Here is a 22,176-nt window from a genome sequence, read left to right on the forward strand (position 1 = left end):
TAGAATTTAGATGTGTACACCAGAAAAGTGTCACTGAAATTAATATTTCTGCCACCGAATGGTGCAATGTTTACATAACAAGACACTAGAGAAGTGCCAATTTTAGATAAAACCACTTGGCATTATCTGGTTAGGTGGAATCTACATTGGATATATAAGAGCCAGGAAATTATGTTTAAACGAGGATAATGTGTGATGATAAACAAGTGGTGGAGAAGTTGACATTTAGTCCCCAACATTAGAAGATAATATTTATCTGTTACATGTAGAGTTGTTGCTTTATTAAAAGTGAACATTGGGAGCATACATGGATATGGTAGAAGAGTTTAGTCTCTGAAAGCATATGTCAAACTTTGGACATAATTGTATAATTACTTATCTTAAACTGTTACTGAGTTAAAGGCCATATTATAATCCACAGCTGAATTCACAGGTCTGCAGGCTTCAGAGCTGAAATCTCCCTGCATTGCTTGTTGACTCAATGTCTGAACTGAGTATTCATTCAGAATTTGCATTCTCCTCACTGTATTATAGGAGTTGAGCTAAGCTGTTAGGGGAGTGTCTGTCAACAACCTTGACAACTGTTTCCAATAGCAACCAGCAAAATTGTGAATGCAGCTATAGACTATAACACAGGATCAGTACAGAAATGTATTTACAAAGTTACTCAACATTTTATGTAGATTATATCTAAACTGCAAAATGGTATTCAAAGGTGGTGTAATGGTGGGGGGGGGTAGGGAAACGGACAAGTGAGCCCTAATCTACCCGCCACTCTGTCCCTGCCTACTTGCAACGACCCGCCCTAGGCGACGGGGTACAACTGGGCGGCGGTCCCTGCGCTCAGTAAGTGCATGACAAACACGACAAACAAACAAGGGAATACAAGCAAGGGAAATGGGCAGTTGCTCGCGGAAACACCGTGAGCAACAGAGTAGTGAACGAGCCGAGTCAAGCCAGGAGAGTGCGAGGTACAAAGCGAAAAGCAGAAGAGTAGTCGGTAAGCCGGGGTCTGTATGGAGCAGGATCAAAAAGTAGCAGGAGCTGTAGCCGGGCCAGGAAACCTCAAGGAAAGAATTCACAAGCACAGATGGACAGGAAGAGCAGGCTTAAATAGACCGAGGGCGGGAGCTAGCTGAGTCTGGCCAGGTTGCGATAGGCTCTCCCACTCCTAAGCCTGCCAGCCTGAGTGGAGGAAGCTGGTGTCTGTCTCAGGGATGTACACTCAGGTGTTGACTGATTAATTCTGGGAATTAACCCCGAAGCAGTGCCTGGCAGATCCTTTACAGTACCCCCCCTTTTATGAGGGGCCACCGGACCCTTTCTAAGTGGACCTGGCTTACTGGGGAAACGCAGGTGGAACCTCCTGACCAATACCCCAGCATGAACATCCCGGGCGGGTACCCAAGTCCTCTCCTCGGGCCCGTATCCTCTCCAATGGACCAGGTACTGGAGGGAGCCTTGGACCATCTTGCTGTCCACGATCCTGGCCACCTCAAATTCCACCCCCTCAGGGGTGAGGACGGGAACAGGAGGTTTCCTCGAGGGGGCCAAGGACGGGGAGCAGCGTTTCAGGAGGGAGGCATGAAACACGTTGTGTATACGAAAAGACGGGGGTAACTCCAGCCGGAAAGAGACAGGACTGAGGACCTCAATGACCTTATACGGCCCAATAAACCGGGGAGCAAACTTTTTGGACGGAACCTTGAGACGCAAGTTCCTGGATGACAACCACACCAGATCCCCGACCACAAACAGGGGGTTAGCAGAACGTCTTCTATCGGCCTGAGCCTTCTGTATGCTCTGGGACGCCTCTAGGTTCTTCTGAACCTGGGCCCAGACTGTGCACAGATCCCGATGAACGACCTCCACCTCGGGATTGTTGGAACAACCAGGTGAAACGGAGGAGAACCGTGGATTAAACCCAAAATTACAGAAAAAGGGAGAGACCCCTGACGAGTTACTGACCCGGTTATTAAGGGAAAATTCGGCGAGGGGAATGAAAGAAACCCAATCAAATTGACAGTCAGAGACAAAACATCTTAAGTATTGTTCTAGAGACTGATTAGTCCTCTCCGTTTGGCCATTGGTTTCAGGATGGAAAGCAGAGGAGAAGGACAGATCAATCCCCAACTTATTACAGAAGGCTCTCCAAAACAATGAAACAAATTGTACCCCCCTGTCAGAAACAATATTGACGGGGACCCCATGGAGACGCAGGATGTGTTTGATAAACAAGGTAGCCAACGTCTTGGCGTTGGGTAGTTTCTTGAGGGGCACAAAGTGGCACATTTTACTGAAGCGGTCTACCACCACCCACACCACCGACTTGCCTTGGGATGGAGGCAAATCGGTGATAAAATCCATGGAGATATGTGTCCAAGGTCTCTGGGGAATGGGCAACGAACGCAGTAAGCCCGCTGGTCGGGACCTGGGAGTCTTGGACCTGGCACAAACCTCACAGGCGGCGACGTAGGCCTTAACGTCTTTAGGCAAACCAGGCCACCAATAATTTCTGGTAATGAGGTGTTGGGTACCCAGGATGCCTGGATGGCCAGATAGTGCGGAGTCGTGATTTTCCCTAAGTACCCTTAGCCGGAATTGCAGGGGAACAAACAGCTTGTTCTCAGGAAGGTTCCCAGGAGCTGAACCTTGATCAGCAGCAATTTCAGAGACTAAATCGGACTCGATAGAGGAAATGACTATACCTGGAGGCAAAATACAAACAGGATCTTCCTCCGAAGGAGGGCTGGCCATGAAGCTACGCGACAGTGCATCCGCCTTAATATTTTTAGACCCGGCCCTATAGGTAACCAAAAAATTGAATCTGGTAAAAAACAACGCCCATCGAGCTTGTCTCGGGTTTAGCCTCCGGGCAGATTCTAGGAAAACCAGATTCTTGTGGTCGGTAAGGACCGTTACCTGGTGCCTAGCCCCCTCCAGGAAGTGGCGCCACTCTTCAAATGCCCATTTAATGGCTAAAAGTTCGCGGTTGCCAATATCATAGTTACACTCCGTGGGCGAAAACTTCCTAGAAAAGTAAGCACAGGGGCGGAGATGGGTGAGGGAGCTGGTACCCTGGGACAAGACGGCCCCCACTCCCACCTCGGACGCGTCAACCTCCACAATAAATGGCTCCCTTTGGTTGGGCTGAACCAGCACGGGGGCCGAGATAAAGCACTTCTTGAGGGTCTCAAAAGCCTGGACGGCCTCAGGGGGCCAATGGAGGACATCAGCACCCTTGCGAGTGAGGTCCGTAAGAGGCTTAGCGACGACCGAGAAGTTAGCAATAAATCTCCTGTAATAGTTAGCGAACCCCAAAAAACACTGTAGCGCTTTCAGGGAGGCAGGTTGGACCCATTCAGCCACAGCCTGAACCTTGGCAGGGTCCATGCGGAATTCATGAGGAGTGAGGATTTGACCTAAAAATGGTATCTCCTGTACCCCAAATACACATTTTTCGATTTTGGCAAACAGTTTGTTTTCTCGAAGGACCTGGAGCACTTTCCTGACATGCTCTATGTGGGAGGACCAGTCCCTGGAAAACACCAATATGTCATCAAGGTACACTACAAGAAATATCCCCAGGTAATTTCTCAAAATCTCATTTATGAAGTTCTGGAAGACCGCAGGGGCATTGCACAACCCAAAGGGCATGACGAGGTATTCGAAATGGCCTTCGGGCGTGTTAAACGCAGTCTTCCACTCATCCCCCTCTTTGATGCGAATAAGGTTATACGCCCCCCGTAGATCCAATTTAGAGAACCATTGGGCCCCCTGAACCTGATTAAAGAGATCAGGAATCAAAGGAAGGGGATACTGGTTCCTTACCGTGACCTTATTCAGGCCACGGTAGTCAATGCATGGCCTAAGACCACCATCCTTCTTCCCTACGAAGAAGAAGCCAGCACCTACCGGAGAAGAAGAGGGACGAATGTAACCCTTGGCCAGGGATTCCTGGATATACTCCCTCATGGCTTCACGTTCGGGACAAGAAAGGTTAAATATCCTACCCTTAGGAAGCTTAGCTCCTGGTACCAATTCGATAGCGCAATCGTATTCTCTATGAGGCGGTAACACTTCGGAGGCCTCTTTAGAGAAAACATCAGCGAAGTCCTGAACAAACTCGGGTAGCGTATTCACCTCCTTAGGGGGAGAAATAGAATTAACAGAAAAACATGACGTACAACATTCATTACCCCATTTGGTTAGCTCCCCAGTATTCCAGTCAAACGTAGGATTATGCAACTGCAACCAGGGAAGACCTAGAACCAAATCGTACGATAATCCCTGCATCAATAGTACAGAGCATTGCTCCAAATGCATGGAGCCAACAAGGAGTTCAAAAACAGGGGTATGCTGTGTAAAATAACCATTAGCAAGAGGAGTGGAGTCGATACCCACTACCGGAACAGGTTTAGGCAAATCAATCAGAGGCATAGCGAGAGACATAGCAAATTCCACAGACATGATATTAGTAGAGGACCCTGAATCCACGAAGGCACTGCCGGTAGCAGACCTACCACCAAAAGAGACCTGAAAGGGAAGCAATATCTTAGTATGTTTCATATTCACGGGAAATACCTGTGCGCCCAAGTGACCTCCCCGATGATCACTTAGACGTGGGAGCTCTCTGACAGCATTCTTACGCTTGGGACAGTTGTTTACTTGATGCTTGACATCCCCACAGTAGAAGCAGAGACCATTCTTCCTGCGGAATTCTCTACGTTGTTGAGGGGACAGGGAGGCCCCGAGTTGCATAGGTATTTCTGAGTCTTTAGGGGAGAAACGAAGCAACGGGACTTCGGGAGGCATCATGGGGGAGTCGGAGGAAAAAACACATAAACGTTCACGTTGTCGTTCCCTGAGACGTCGGTCAAGTCGTACCACTAAAGCCATAACCTGGTCTAAGGAGTCAGAAGAGGGATAACTAACTAGCAGGTCTTTCAGGGCATTCGACAGACCCAACCTAAACTGGCACCTTAAGGCAGGGTCATTCCACCGAGAAGCTACGCACCACTTCCTAAAGTCAGAGCAATACTCCTCAACAGGTCTCTTACCCTGACGTAAGGTCACCAGCTGACTCTCGGCAAAGGCAGTTCTGTCAGTCTCGTCATAAATAAGTCCGAGGGCAGAAAAGAAACAATCAACGGAGGAAAGTTCAGGGGCGCCAGGAGCCAAGGAGAAGGCCCACTCTTGGGGCCCTTCCTGGAGCCGGGACATAATTATACCCACCCGCTGGCTCTCAGAACCTGAGGAGTGAGGCTTTAAGCGAAAGTAAAGCCTACAACTCTCCCGAAAGGAGAGAAAAGCCCTCCGGTCACCTGAGAACCGGTCGGGCAACTTGAGGTGGGGTTCAAGGGGTGCGGTGAGGGGAACTACCAAGGTAGCATCAGGCTGGTTGACCCTCTGAGCCAGGGCCTGGACCTGTAGGGAGAGACCCTGCATTTGCTGAGCCAGGGTTTCACGGGGTTCCATAATGGTGTCAGGGACCAGGGTAGACTAGGTATAGGGCTTGTGAATTTGTAATGGTGGGGGGGGGTAGGGAAACGGACAAGTGAGCCCTAATCTACCCGCCACTCTGTCCCTGCCTACTTGCAACGACCCGCCCTAGGCGACGGGGTACAACTGGGCGGCGGTCCCTGCGCTCAGTAAGTGCATGACAAACACGACAAACAAACAAGGGAATACAAGCAAGGGAAATGGGCAGTTGCTCGCGGAAACACCGTGAGCAACAGAGTAGTGAACGAGCCGAGTCAAGCCAGGAGAGTGCGAGGTACAAAGCGAAAAGCAGAAGAGTAGTCGGTAAGCCGGGGTCTGTATGGAGCAGGATCAAAAAGTAGCAGGAGCTGTAGCCGGGCCAGGAAACCTCAAGGAAAGAATTCACAAGCACAGATGGACAGGAAGAGCAGGCTTAAATAGACCGAGGGCGGGAGCTAGCTGAGTCTGGCCAGGTTGCGATAGGCTCTCCCACTCCTAAGCCTGCCAGCCTGAGTGGAGGAAGCTGGTGTCTGTCTCAGGGATGTACACTCAGGTGTTGACTGATTAATTCTGGGAATTAACCCCGAAGCAGTGCCTGGCAGATCCTTTACAGGTGGGCTTGCCAGTAGCAAAATGACCAAAACAATATTGCCCTGTTTGTCCACAGCATTACATAAAAATGCAATAAAATATAGTTCACATCTGTGTCAGGACTCCATTCCAACGTTCCGCCAGAGCTTTCCGTCGGAATGGATCCCTGATAGACACAAACGGAAACCATAGGTTTTTTCCATCACCATTGATTTCAATGTTGACAGGTCCGGTGCCAATGGTTTCTGTTTGTGTCGGTTGTGCAAGGGTTCCGTAGCGTAGTCGACTACGGTATTGATTCCGTCAAAATGACAGAACCCTTGTACAACGGAGACAAACGAAAACCATTGGCACCATATCTGTCACCATTGAAATCAATGGCGAAGGAAATGGAAACCTATGGTTTCCGTTTGTGCCTGTAAGGGCTCCGTTCCGACGGAAAGCTCGGACGGAACATTGGAACGGAACCCTGACGCAGATGTGAACGAAGTCTTAAGATAAAGGCATGCTTATCGACAAATCTACTTTGCCTACAAGTCCTATATAATTTTCATAGATCCAGACAAAAACGAAAAGCAAAATGTGGCAACTCGCCATTCTGTGTTAAAGTCCTTTTAGTTCGGCTCATAAAACATCCATGGACAGGGGGTGAGGGAGGATGAACCCAGCGGTCCATGGATGTTTTATGAGATGAAATAAAAGGATTTTAACGCAGGATGGTGAGTTGCCGCTTATTGCTTTTCGTTCTTCTTTGGATTGTTGGATAGCTGGATACTTATCTTTTACCTGATCACCACCGTGACCTGTTTTATATATATCAACCCCCCGGAGACATACCCGCTCCCAGGATAAGTGAACACTGTGAGTAGTGCCGACCTGTTGAATTATCTTGTTTTGCCTATATAATTTCTGTATGTTGTATACTAGTGGTACAGTATATTGCTTAAATGACCACATAGGATACTATATAGGCTAAGTCAGATGAGGTAATTATGTCTCTTGTTTTTTTGATGAATGAGGGCATAAAATATAAAAAGGCCTGTTTAGTGAGTAGTGGATACCAGCGTTTTTCCCACTTCTGGTACTTTGACCAGTAAAAATGCTGATTAAAAATATTCATTTACTGCCAGGATAGGTTAGGTGGAAGCCCCAGCGGTTGAACCCCCACAGGTCTGACATTTATAGAATATCTAGTCAATATGTCATATTCTGTAGGCGATTTGAGAAAAAACTCTTTTAGACCCCATGAATGCAGAAGTAGCAAACTTTAACTTGACATTTAACCCATCACATACTATGATCCAGCAAACATTATCTTAATATTTTCAATGGGATGTTAGGTGTCAAGGTAACGTTTGGTACATCATGGTATGTAATGTGTTAAAGTCTGCTACATTTGTATTTTATAAATGTACTTTATTACTAATTTTTTTACATTATAAAAGTCAGATCGTGGGATTCCAACTTCTGAAAACCCTTTCCATCCTGAGATCAGAAGTGTCCGGTCCCTAATTTATGGTGGAGAAGTGGTCAGATATGCTCAGTCACTCCATTACCTGTTTGCCTGGGACCATGCTGATCTGATTTTTATGGTATATCTAGTTGACATGCCATACATTTATTTTATTGGAATAACCCTTTAATTGCAATTCCTGCATCTAGGCTGGGCTTGAATTAGTGCTTGATGGAGGAATTGTTCAGTTCTAGGCCACCACCCTCCACAACAACGCACAGCAATAGCATGGACTAGCTCTATGACAGATAGGCCATTGTTTACTAGGACATTCTGCATTTGAAATGTGAATTCATAAAAGCAGAAAAAAAAAAAATCAACATGATTGGCTGTGAATCCCGAATTGAATGAGTCCATTCTATTACATCTCTTCCAGGTAGCGGTCTCTGAACACATGGTAACAGGAGTTGTAATTAAATCCATGATTTATTAAAGTAATCCAGACAAGATTGATGCAATACAAAATCAACAGAATACAGGTCAAGATCCCAAATGTAGCAGCTTGGAGGCAGATAATTAGGAATACTGATTACTCTTAAATTTGCCCTATGGTGTTTTGCCTTATGGCAGACGGCTTGTAACACAGGGATATTAGTCTTCCAGAGTAGACATGTGTTCAGTGCCACGTAACATCTTTTTCAAGGAAAATTGACGACTATTTTAATTGTTATATTAAAGGGGTTCTCCAGTTTCAGCAAATTAATATTATTTTTTGTATAATTAAAAGTTATACAATTTTTCAATATACTTTCTTTATTAATTCCTCACGGTTTTCAAGATCTCTGCTTGTTTTTATTCTGTAGAAACCTTCATTGTTTACTTCCATACAATTCTGTCCATGGTCATGTGATCGACACACAGGTGCGGAGATCATTAAAGTTACAGTACATATAACAGAGCTGTGTCTGCTAACAAGCCGTGCACCGGTGTGTCCATCACATGACCATGGACAGAATTGTATGGAAGTAAACAACGAAGGTTTCTACCGAATTTTCCACGGAGGGCACATTTTTAGGCATTTGGATTTGTTGTGACGGTTGAAGTAGTCAGTATTCCTCATTTATTATTACAATGCCTATCATTAGGAGATAGATATAGATATATATATATATATATATATATATATATATTTTTTATTTTTTTTTTATTATTTTATTATTTATTTTTTTTATTATTATTTTTTATTATTTTTTTATTAATTCATTTTTTATTTTTTTTATAAGTTATTTTGCTATGAGAAGGACAGGATCAAGGTTTCTGGAGGCCCCTGGAAATAGAACTTAGTTAGCTCTGTTACTCTTAAATTACTTGAGAATTCTAGCTGCTTGGAGTATATCGGTAGTGCTGGAGGTGACTGGGTGGTGGAGGCTACTAGGTTTTCAATGCACAGGACTGGCCCTAGAGGCGCATCAGATTCCCCTGCTGAAGGTGGAACCTCAGATGACCGCACAACCGAGACTTGTGACCGCCATGAATCCTAACGTTAATTGTATAGCATTATTATTTACACATTGTACAGCACTGTTATTAGAGTACTTTATTTATGGGCTGTTATTTGGTCACTGTATGTTGGTATTATTAGAGCACTGTATGGTGGTATTTACTCCGATATTAAGTAGCACTGCTACTAAGGCACAGCCCCATGAAGGGTACGGTGGTGGCAACTGGATGGAAATGTTATTGTGCCAATGTATAGCACTATTATTTGGTCATTATACTGCATAGCACTTATGCTAAGGCACTTGGTATGATTATATTTGATGTATTATTTGTACACGGTATGCTAAGGTGAGGATGCCAACAGAAGGTACCACACAGGCACCATCCAAAGTAAGTCTGGCCCTGCCACTGCGCAACTGCCCCCTTTGCTCTCCCTATAATCTGGCGCTTGCAATAAGGTTTTGGATATTGAATGGCTTTTATCAATGACATAATAAAAAATATATTTCTGGGTATAAGGCAAAATAAATATTCCCGTTTCATTGTAAATTTCTTTCAAATATTTTCAATACATTTTATGTAAATTTATGTAAATTCGACTACCCACAAGAACCCCTATATGAACATACACACTTCATACAGATACTGCCCTATGTAGTTTTAGCCCATTGCTCCACTACTGCCAGGCAGGCAAGTAACCAGCGCTATCATGTGGAACAACTTATAGATTTTTTGATGCAACTAAAGAAAATAGTAATAGGTTCAATTTTGAATATACAGTAGAAAGAAGAATAAGACCCGGCCAGTGTAGTGAACGTGCAGGATGGGAATCTGATACGTTAACTTACCCTGATTCAAAGCCAAAGCAGGCGCATAGACGACTACTCCAGTGTACAGGATCTGAAAATGGAAATTGCGATACAGGCTTTAGGCTGGTGAGGGTAAGCTTAGCATGAAATACCGTGAAATTTGTTGCTGAGCTGGCTCTCCATGTGATCAACAATAGTTTTGTGATAGACCTTAGTACTGCTTAGTACTTAGTGTAACCAATGAATGAATGAATGCATGAATGAATGCTCCTGCCACATCTACCCCAGCATAAGGGTTCTGATTGGGTTACTGTTGCAGTTGCCATGTAACTTTCTGCTAGTGCAGGATAGAGCAGTGGGTAGAAGCTAAGTGTTTCCTGACAGACACTGTTATGGGGGCACTGTGGCTGGCTCTATTATGGGGACACTAAGGCTGAATCCGCTATGGTGGCACTGACCATCACTGCTATGGGGGGCACTTTTGGCTGTCACTATGAATGCAAGCATTGTTATTGTCAATTTTATACACTATAATTGATATTATTATATTGCACTATGTTAGGTATTATTATGCAGTCGTTATGAATCACTGGCAGTATTGAATGCTATTTCTATTATTCTTGGATCTTGAAAAGTGACATTTTATTCACTCGATCTCTCTGCTGCCTTGCCATACTTCTGACTTTGCGCTGATGTCATAATGTTAATGCTCTCAATGGACATATCACATATCCAATTCATAGGCATGACCTACTTGTTTAAACAGTGCCGTCTACTTCATCAGTGGTCCCACAGTCACTGATTGGAAACAATAAAGCCTAACATCTAGATTTTATAATTGCATTTGAGGTAGAAATTATAGTAAATGTCACCTTTCTTATTGGCAACAATGTATCAATTGACTTTTAATCTTATGATCCAGATATACAGTTCCTTACCGTTTGCACAATGTACATAATTGTTGCCGCGTAACGGACAACTCTGCTAAACCGGAGTTCCAGGTACTAAAGGACATACAAAAAGAAGACATTAAAATGCTGAAGATATTAGAATAAATTCACACTGCTGTCATCACAATTGGAATTACAATTAATCTCGTATTTAATTTACTGACACAGAATTTTACTTTTCATGTCAGGATAACCCCAATATATTGAGCAAAACCCATTTGAAATAGTGCCAGGTTTTGCTACCCAGGATAGAAGGACCTGGTATTTATTTTGCCCTCGACGCTCTTTCCATGACCCTTGGGACCATTTCTTACCCTCCTGCTCGCTAATATTGCAATTCCTCGGCTTTGGGGGGCCTGCAAAGGTTCTTGACACCCAGTAGTTATAGGTATAGTACCAACTGGGGCTGGGAACCCCTTCTATAAAGGGCCACATCTGTTCTATGCCCTTTTTTCTAATTATAGAAAAAAATTATAGTGAAAACAGTGGATTAAGGGAAACGATGGCTATGGTTGAATATGATATACAGACTACATATTGAATATTAATACAAAAAAATTATATTGGGTTTTCTTTGTCTAACGAAGTCCAAAAAAAGTCAATGAAATGACTCAATAATTAGACAGAATAAATCAGTTTTTATTATTTTATGAACAAGTTAAAATGTATCAATAACTCCATCAATATCTCATTGACATTTTACAGCACATAAAACTGTTAACCCTGGAAGTCGAAACTCATTTGTAGGCTTTACAATGTTAAAACATTTCCAGCGGTCTACCGTATTTACCATACAGTTTACCATTCATTTGTACAATAAACAATACGGTTGTATTCAGGAATAGATTATAGGGAGGTCAAAAGGGGGCAAATGCCCTTGTGCCTCCACCATCTGGGGCCTCCACCACCCTCCCCAGGATACATATTATTAGAAAACTGTGTAGTGTTATTATCTGAGCACTGTATGGTGGTTTTATTATTTGGAAACTGCATGGTACTCTTAGTTGTACACTTTTTTCATTATGCACATATTGTGGTGATTTTGCTACTTTTTGGAATAAATTATAGATGTATAATATTTGGCCTTTCACCTGTTTTCCCGTGGCCCTAGACAGACCTTAGTCTTGTCCTGGTTAGATCATAACCTATTACACATTTCTTTTTTAAATAAAATTTCAGACATCAACAGAAAGAAAAACAATAACAATGCATATGAATTACACCGGTACTAATGTACACAGTGCTATAGGTTAAAGGGGTTTTCCAAGATCCCAAGAAAATTGACTGAATGTAGAAAAGGGCATAAAATAAAAAAATAACCTATAATAATTTGAAAAAACCTGACGCAACTCCAGCGCCACCACTCCGGTGGTATCAAGTGCTCTTTGCTAACCTTACTGCAGCGATGACAAGCCTGTATACCCACATGACTGCAGCAGCCAATAACTGGTCTCAGCGGTCTCATCACAGCAGGAAGACGAACAAAGAGCGTCTGAGACCACAAGAGCGGCGCCGCTGGATTAGGTGAGTATAGGTTCTATTGTTATTTTATTCCATTTCCTCTATTCAATCAATTTTCTTGGGATCTTGGAAAACCCTATTAATGTTTGGAAATTACTTAAAATATCTGGGGGAAGTCAACCATAGTTCTGGACACCACTGGTTAATCCTACTCCATCTGATTGGCTGTTAAAATGTGGATTAGTTAAACTCCTCCATTTATTGCTGGATACATTTCTTTGACAGAACAGCTTGGGATAAGTGGGATTTGGAAGCCAAACATTGTATGAAATTATTCTTTCCAGAAATGAATGGGACTGCAGTACCATACACAGCCCATGGACAAGAGTGGCGCTCTACCTAAAAATAAAGCAGACCTTTTTTCAAATGTCATATAAGCTCTTTAACAGTTTTAAGGATGTAGGATGTATTAACTTCAAGCCAGATTGAGTAAAAAAATATATATACACATTTCTCACTGCAGTATGTATAGCTATGCAGAATTGATATGACAGAACCTTTAGATTTTTTCAGACATTTCACTCACCTCATATGTACTTGTAATACCTGATCTGTAGAACACTGGTATAAAGAGCTCTGAAGACAGAACAATTACAAACGTGTAGGAGATAATGAAAAATAAATAATACGCTCCAAAGCGAACAACCTCCGAAGGAGTCCCCAAAACTGTGATTGCAGACATGAAACTAGCTGTCAATGACAAAGCTACAGGTCCACATGTCATTTGTCTGCCACCAACCAGAAATTCAGCTGATGTTTTATTTTTCCTTTCTTTAATTGCAAAGAAAACCCCAATACTTGCTGAGATGACTAGGAGAGCCGCAAACACAATGTAGTCCCACACCGCAAAACCAACAATCTCAGGTTTTTCAAATTTGGCCATTTTTGGCGATTTCTTCTTTTCAATCCAAAGAAAATTGTTTGCAGGTGAACCGTCTATATTTCATCCATGAAAAACATAGAAAAATCAGTAAGAACTGGAATCCAAGAAGGATTGGAAATTATAGTGTGTGAAGGGAAGGGAGTAGTGGATTGAAGTGCAAGGTATATCGATGATTTATCAGTGCATAAATTGCATCTTCATAAGTTCTTAGGTGAGGCAAAGGGCTGACAGAGAAACAATCATATTGCTTAATTGCTTGATAACACTCTTGACGAATCCGTCTCTTTATTTGGTTAAACATTACTTGGACAAACATAAATAGTCTTTTTATGAGTGTCGTAGAGTTGTAAAACTAGGGTTTAATAGAGCCAAATTGGAAAAGAAAGTCTATCATTATGCAGACCCTAATGACAAGAGGATATTGGTAGCATATTCATTACGTTTTTTGAATTTATAATAAAGTTTGGAATTGGAAATAAACTGTTTGTGGGTCTGCAGATTTAACTTTTATTTCCTATGAGGAATCTGTATTTTTGCCATTTAAGACAAACCACAATAGTTAAGTCTCCATTGTCCTAAATAATTCAACTGAAATAGGACATTTGCAGCTCAACAGCTCATCCAAATTGTGAATCTACAGGGTTCACTCTACCTCTACACATTATATTTCCCCTGCAGGAAAAATAAAGTATTACACAGTGTCCAATGAAATTATAGTGCTATTCCCAATTCAAACATTTATGGCATGACCCTTATTCAGCAAGTCAAAGCAGCTGGTGAAAGCCAAACATAGGAGGAGAAGAAGGGGAGAGATGGTCACATATGGGCATGGCTCTCCCTATTAAACTCTATGGAAGTTAAGGAAACACCTGATCTAAACTCTTATAGACATCAATGGAGAGAGCCACACAAATGTTTCTGCTTCTGCCTCTGGCAGGGCTTCAAAGGAGACTGTCAGTATCACGATATACTGCAATACATTAGTATTGCAGTATATCATGCAAGCGATCCAACGATCACTGGTTCAAGTCCCCTGGTGATACTCATCCAGTAAGGATCTTGGCTCTATCTAAGAGTTTGAGTACCATTTGGCAGAATACATTCCACCGGCTAAACATGTCGATCAAATGTGTAATCTGAAGTTTTACACAATGTAGGGATCCTGCATTCTTGAAAGAATACAAATCAATGAAAAATCAAGAATATTATTTGTAAAACGGTCTACCAAGAATATACTATTAACGCATAAGCAAGAGATGGTTTTATTGATTTACAGACTATAGACAATCTTAGGAGTGGGCGTCTGCCACAGTAAATATATTTTATTAACTGCACAGACTTCTAACCAGAAGTAGCCACGTCACTGAATGACAGAAGAGTGAGGTCAGAGTAGTAGGATATGGCCTTTTAATAATGACATACTACATCGTAATAGGATTAACAGCTTGAATTCAGCTTTTCCAGGCCAATATTGTCCTCCTCACAGTAATCTATGGGCTTGTATTTTCAGGGTATGTGCACACGTAGTGACCAAAAACGTCTGAAAATCCAGAGCTGTTTTCAAGGGAAAAGAGACCCTGCTTTTCAGACGTTTTTTGACCAACTCGCATTTTTCGCGGCGTTTTTCGCGCCGTTTTCTACGTCCGTTTTTGGAGCTGTTTTCATTGGAGTCTATGAGAAAACAGCTCCAAAAACGTCCAAAGAAGTGTCCTGCACTTCTTTTGACGAGGCTGTATTTTTACGCGTCGTCGTTTGACAGCTGTCAAACGACGACGCGTAAATAACAGGTCGTCTGCACAGTACGTCGGCAAACCCATTCAAATGAATGGGCAGATGTTTGCCGACGTATTGTAGCCCTATTTTCAGACGTAAAACGAGGCATAATACGCCTCGTTTACGTCTGAAAATAGGTCGTGTGAACCCAGCCTAAGGGTATGTTCACACGTAGTCAACAAAAACGTCTGAAAATCCAGAGCTGTTTTCAAGGGAAAACAGACCCTGCTTTTCAGACGTTTTTTGACCAACTCGCATTTTTCGCGGCGTTTTTTACGTCCGTTTTTGGAGCTGTTTTCATTGGAGTCTATGAGAAAACAGCTCCAAAAACGTCCAAAGAAGTGTCCTGCACTTCTTTTTACGAGGCGTAATTTTACGCGTCGTAATTGCCGTACGACGCGTAAAATTACGCGTCGTGTGGACAATACAGCGTTATACCCATAGAAAGTAATGGGCAGATGTTTGACGACGTATTTGAGACCTATTTCCAGACGTAAAACGAGGCAAAATACGCCTCGTATACGTCTGAAATTTGGCCGTGTGAACATACCCTAATTCTAAAAACTTCCTGATGTTCACTTATATTGGAGAGGAGGGAGAAATTTACAAAACCAAATGTAGTTATGTGTACAGATGTAGCCAAGTTTATCTTGATTCTGATAACTTTCTGCAGCGTAATATCACACAACAAAAGCCATTGATAAGTGATTAACCCCTTAACGACACGTCACAAACTAGTAGGGAAAGTATGGAGCGGGTTCACGGGGCTGAGCGTGCTTCATACTCAGCAGGTGACGGCTGTGTTATACAGCCGACACCTCATTGCAACGGACAGAATCAAAGATCACTTTGATTCCACCCATTTAACACCTTAAATGCCGTGGTCAATGGCGATCGTGGCATTTACATTTTTAGAATCAGGGGGGTGGTCCCCCTTCTAAGTGCCATCGCCCAACCCCACGACGTGATCGGTGTGTGACAATGGTTGTTATGGCAGCCAGGGGGCCTAATGAAGGCCCCAAGGTCTGCCATCTTTGTACTACTTTGAAGGGCTTCAAAGGAGACTGTCAATATCACGATATACTGCAATACATTAGTATCATGCAAGCAATCCAACGATCGCTGGTTCAAGTCCCCTAGGGGGACTTATAAAAAAAAAGGTAAGAAACAGTTAAATAAAGTTTATTATGATGTTCCAAAAAAAATAATAATATCAAAAGTTAAAAAAAAAACCTTTTCCCATTTTTTCCCTAAAGCATAAAAAAACGTTAATATAACTGGTATCGCCACGTCCGTAAAAGTCCGAACTATCACAATATAGTTATAACAAACAAGAAACAAGAAAAAAAGAGTACAGAGCCATATTTATAAAGATAACAAATTTTATTAAATCACATAAAATAAGACAAACGTTTTAAAAAGGTACATGAAAGGAGAGACTCTATATTGTATTACAAGGTAAACCAGGGATACAGATAATCCATATAAAAGTACTATGATCCCTGCAATGAGGGTATATGGAGTGGATAGTAGGTAACCCTATCAGTGACTAATCCCTCATATAGAAATCAATAAGATAATGGACACAGTGGCCACGAGGGAAAATAGAAAAAATCCTGAATGTCAAGAAACCTTACCCATGTCGATAACCGGGAACCCTGGATACCAAGATACCAAGTTCTATTCTTGTGGCTAAGAGGAGTCATAAAAAGTGTCATGGCGCACAACATTTTTTGGGGACAAAATATTGGTGTAAAGTAAATCAGCCATGATGTGGATTATGTGGGATCATCGAACCATGAGGTAGAATCCAATGACTACCATTAAGCTGTAGAAGTGGGAGTTACAGAAATAGCCAATTGGATATGCCATAAATGTCTTTTGTCCGAATACGCCTTTCAATTAAAAAATGTAGACAAAAACACTGAATGCAAATTCTGGAGCCAATAAATTACTATTCTGCTTTTGGAAGAATAGATGATAATGTAGAAGACCAGGGGATGTAGCTATAGAGATACAGACGGGGCCGATTCTAGCTTTATTTCTGCCTGAAGCAAAAATGTAAATGGCGCCCTCCCCCCCAGCCTGTTCTACATCACTAGCAGCCTCACAAAAAAAAAAATCATACCACTCATCATGTCGCTGCAGAACATACAGTGACTACATTAGTGATTGGAGGCATAATAAACATTTACATTAAGTGACTCACCGGTGACATCTCAGATTCTAGTTGTTCTTTTTCTCTTTTCTTCTCCATCCGGTCCAGACCTCTATTATGACTTCTCCCGGCCACAGCCAATTTCAGCAGTTTTCCGCTCAGCTGCCTTCAGCTTCTCACTTTTCAAACATCTCTGCACCTATAAACGAAGATACAATTCTAATGGTGCCACACACTATGCCCCTAAATATAATAGCACCATACACTGCACCTCTAATTATAATATTACCATACACTGTGTCCCATACACACACACAAACAGTGCCCCATGTAGATAGTGCCCCCTGTATATAGTGCCCCACATAGAACTCCCTGTAGACAGTGCCCCATGTAGAGCCCCCTGTAGATACTGCCCCCCATAGAGCCCCTGTAGATAGCCCCGTGTAGATAGTGCTGCACATATAGACCCCACCCCCTGTAGATGGTGCTGCACATATAATCCCCATGTAGATAGTGCTCCTCATATAGCCCCCACATACAGCCCTACCCCCTGTAGATAGTGCTGCACGTATAGGCCCCGTATACAGCCCTACCCCCTGTAGATATTACTGCACATATATCCCCCACATACAGCCCAACACGCTGTAGATAGCACTGCACATATAGCCCCCCCACATACAGCTCTAAACCCCTGTAGATAGTGCTGCACATACAGCCCCCACATACAGCCCTAACCCACTGTAGATAGTGTTACACATATAGTTCCCACATGCAGCCCTACCCCCCTGTAGATAGTGCTACACATATAGCCCCCCACATACAGCCCTACCCCCCTGTAGATAGTGCTGCACATATAACCCCTCACACTTTTAGCAAAAAAAAAACAACTTTACATACTCACCTAAACCCATTCCCGTGCCGTCTTTTTGCAATGCAGGTCTGCTGGGGCTGAACGACGTGGCGCTGAGTGGCAGGGCAAGTCATTCTGCCCAGCCAATCAGCGCCTTTCAATGTTGCATCGTTGAAGGGCGCTGATTGGCAGGCTGCCCTGTCATTCAATGAAGCAAGCGGTGCAATGATGTGATCACGCTGCTTGGGTCGTCAAAAGGCACTGAGTAGCAGGGCAAGTCATTCTGCCAGGCCAATCAGCGCCTTTCAACGTCGCGTCGTTGAAAGGCGCTGATTGGCAGGCTGCCTTGCCCTGTTATTCAACGACACAAGCAGTGGGATGACGACATCGCGCTGCTTACGTCAGTGAAAGACTCTGAATAGCGGGACACGTTCTGTGTCCCGCCATTCCACGCTTATGCATGTAATTGTATCTGAGCCCTATCGACGCAGGTACAATTATAGTCCAGGAGTGGGTAGCGGCAGCTGGTTTCAGGGGTGCTGCCGCTCTGTCAGATAGGCAACATGGGCGCCGCCTGAGGCGAGATACAGTAGTTTATACCTAGATCCTGGTGCCTAAGGGGGCTCAAAGGCCCCTCTGCCACACAAGAAGATACCAGTATTCTAAATGGTATATGATAAGTGGGGGCATGTTTACAGATTTAGCATTTGAGCTCAGGAGCTTCAAGTTGCGTTTTTTTGGAATTACCTGAAAATAACAATTAATGATCACCATTCACCTCCCTATGCAGGGAACATCAGAGACTTCATTACTAACTATATTGATAACGACACTTTTCATTCGCATTCTTAGTGGCTGATTTCCTTTGACATATATATAAGATTTTATTTCTAGCTCAGACATTTGGAAGATTTTCAGCTTTATTATACTTCACTTTCTAACCAAGTGTCAACTTGTTCTTTTAATACAATAAAAAAAAATTATATAAGGATATGTATTGAAGGAAAAGACATGTCCAATTCGGTTTACATATTTTTGAATCCGTAATGTCTGCTATCTATATAAAGTGTAGTTCTTTGGTGTTCAATCTGAGATATATTATTTATATATGATATATCAAGGGTCTACATAAGAATGGCTGGTCTTCCAAAGTACACCAATGGATACTTTCTTATTATCGAGATCATGTAAACCTCAGATGTCCCAAGAAGATCGTCATACATTTCAATTCGAATACTATACATTTTCTCTTTTTTTTTTGCCCTCCCATGTTATATAATGTTATCCTATGTAATAAAATGTATGAGACAATTAAAGGGGTTGTCCCATCACCAGGATAGACAGGATAGGTGATAAGTGTTCGATCACCGTATTTGCGAGAATAGGGGTAACCCCCAGCGATCAAACATTTATCAACTATCCTGTGGATAGGTGATAATTTGTTCTGTGGGACAACCCATTTAAGTGAATAGTCCTGGATAGAGTTTCACTAATACCTGCACAAAGAGTGCTAAGTCACATCAGTTAAACAGCAATTTGGTGTGGCTTTGCAATGTGTGGTCCATGCGATTTTTGCAAGTAAAACAGTGCATGGACAGTAAAGAAAAACTGTCACTAGTTTATTAATGCCCTATCTCCTAACTAATCTAATAGGCGCTATGATGCTGTAATTTTTTTTTTCAAAAACGTTTATTATTTGCAAAGTTATGTGCTTTTTTCTAAATATGCTAATTTGGCTGTACTTGCCAAATGGGAGGTTACTCTTTCTTTTCACTCTGGGTGGTGAATTGTTTTCTGTATGACCCTTCCAATCAGCATACAGCTTCTCCCCCTACCCTGCCCAGCAACGCACTGTGATCGCATAGTATACAGCTTCCATTCCCAACTGTGTTTTCAACTGGTGATACATCAGGTCGTTCTCATATCTATCTATCTATCTATCTATCTATCTATCTATCTATCTATCCGTCTATCTATCTATCTATCTATCTATCTATCTATCTATCTATCTATCTATCTATCTATCTATCTATCTATCTATCTATCTATCTATCTATCTATCTCTTTTGGATGAGGATCACACACTGCAGAACCCATATTGGATTTGGGGGGAAAAATCTGTGGCTTTTTCACATGAAATCCGTGATAGATGAAGCAGATTTGTTAGCTGCATATGAATGTGGTTTAGAAAACCACATTTACTTGCCATTACTGTATTTTTAGAGCAGAGGTCTTCTTATGGTGACCATACACAAGGACCAATGTTGGCCAAATCCGCCAGTTTTGGCTGGTCCTGACAATCATTTCATATGTATTAAAGGTTTAGCCGTCGTTCGTTCGGAAAATTTGGGGGGAAAGGATCGGGCATGTTCAATCTTAACATGCCCGATCCTTTGATCTTATGGGAGATAAGCCTCTACCAGAGGTGTCTGGAAGCAGCTTATTCCCCTTTACCCATTGAGATCACATACACGCTCAGTTAAGAATGCATGTGTATGTAAAGTAGTAGATGATTACATAACAGAAATTCTCTAATAGCATGCAATTCAACATAACAGGAGACAAATAATTTCAGCAAATGATTGCCGGCCATGTGCATTGCTATCAAAATCGAAACAGTTTCCAAATTCATCAAAAGCACATAGTGCTTGGTAAATTGGTGTGGCACTAAGTAGAGATGGACTTACCTCATATGTACTGGTGATTCCTGACCTGTAGAAGACAGGTACAAAGAGTTCAGCTGAAAAAATGACAACAAAGGTATAGGCAATAAAAAACAAAACAAAGGAGGCCCCAAAACGATAGACTTCAGACGGGGCCCCTAGAACTGTCACCGCTGACATAAAGCTGGCAGTCAGGGATAAGGCTACTGGTCCACATGTCATCTGTTTACCACCAACAAGAAAGTCAGCCGAGGTTGTTTTATTCCTCTCTTTTATAGCAAAAAACACCCCAATTCCTGAAGATATCAAAAACAATGCTGCAAAAACGAGGTAGTCCCAGACTGCAAATGTGATGATTTCTGGAATCTGGAATTTGGGCATTTTGCTTTCAAATTATTGATTATTTTAGGGAGAGAAATCTTCACTTTGGATACTGAGAAACAAAGTCATTAAGAACAAAGAATTCACAAAGGCCTTTTATTCAGGGTTTTGTCTTTTGGGTTGAGTTAACCATTAGTTTGGTACTCAGCAGTTCTACACTTCTAATTTACAACTATTTGTAACAATGTCAGATTTTAATAATACACATCATTTTTTTAAATGGGTCTGTTAATATGTTCAATGCTGTTTTATTAACAATGAAAACAGCTTTTTTATTATTATTATTATTATTATTATTATTATTATTATTAATAATAATAATATTAATTATTGTTATTATTATATTATTGGACATCATAGCATTTATGACCTAATAAATATATATTCATATGTAGGCGAAACAGCAGCATAGTTTTCCACATTTCGCTCATCTCTATACTTTACAGTACCCTTTGGCTTCTGTGGGGCAGACGTATGACAAAGGTGTGTCATTTTGGCACATATTACGCAGGTTCACGACTGAATTTTTTTTTCTGCCTAGACTGCTACGCTTCTCAACGGCTAGGCAAAACAATACATATTTTTTTATTTTATATTGGAAAAAAAAGACAAACGGATCCAAACATATTGGTATGTGCTTGCATATTTTTGGACACTTTAAGTTTGGATCAATCAGAAGAAAATAAAGGCAAAAGAAAATCTTTCAAACACATTAGAAAATTGATCCATCAAACAGGTGCCTACTGTATGCCGGTTTACCTATATCTTAACATGCAACATAAGGCACAATCATGGTGTGAACCTTCTCTGTTCTCAGCTCAGCGATATTCCTGCCTGAAGACTCAAGTATGGGCAAAGGTGTTCTTATGAAGGTTCAGTAGGCACTACATGTGCCACTGTTTGGTGCCATAATCTCCCATGGAAGCAATGCTTCTAGCGTAGAATCCTCGTATGCTACGACGGTCATGAAATGGAACACATCATGACATTATCAATTAAATATGAATATATAAGAAAAAAGAATCTTTGCGTTGCTCTGTATAAAATCGAAGCCACGTGGAGGTACACTACGAAACCATAGCGCACTATGGGCGCTGTATTATGATTCCTTGCCTAAGCCATGTGCATAAGCCCTAATCTACGATAAACTGGATGCAAGGGCT

At 42.1% G+C, this 22,176-nt stretch overlaps 1 protein-coding gene across 2 annotated transcripts in view; it reads right to left on the bottom strand.

The window, feature by feature from the left end:
* The window catches only part of SLC5A12 (solute carrier family 5 member 12), a 42,976-nt gene extending 21,051 nt beyond the window's left edge, over nucleotides 1-21,925 (bottom strand). The window contains exons 1-4 of one of the 2 annotated variants that reach the window (XM_075837001.1): nucleotides 21,773-21,925; nucleotides 20,657-20,681; nucleotides 10,773-10,838; nucleotides 9,874-9,925 (exon numbers count right to left, since the gene is read on the bottom strand). In XM_075837001.1, coding sequence (XP_075693116.1) covers nucleotides 9,874-9,925; nucleotides 10,773-10,838; nucleotides 20,657-20,681; nucleotides 21,773-21,786 — 157 coding nt within the window. In that variant the 5' untranslated portion in view covers nucleotides 21,787-21,925. Of the gene's footprint in view, nucleotides 1-9,873; nucleotides 9,926-10,772; nucleotides 10,839-20,656; nucleotides 21,014-21,772 lie in introns of those variants that run through there. The other variant, XM_075837000.1, reaches the window with a different exon arrangement.
* Nucleotides 21,926-22,176: the final 251 nt, after the last annotated feature.

This window comes from Rhinoderma darwinii, chromosome 9, assembly GCF_050947455.1.
Source record: "Rhinoderma darwinii isolate aRhiDar2 chromosome 9, aRhiDar2.hap1, whole genome shotgun sequence".
Classification (NCBI taxonomy): Eukaryota; Metazoa; Chordata; class Amphibia; order Anura; family Rhinodermatidae; genus Rhinoderma; species Rhinoderma darwinii.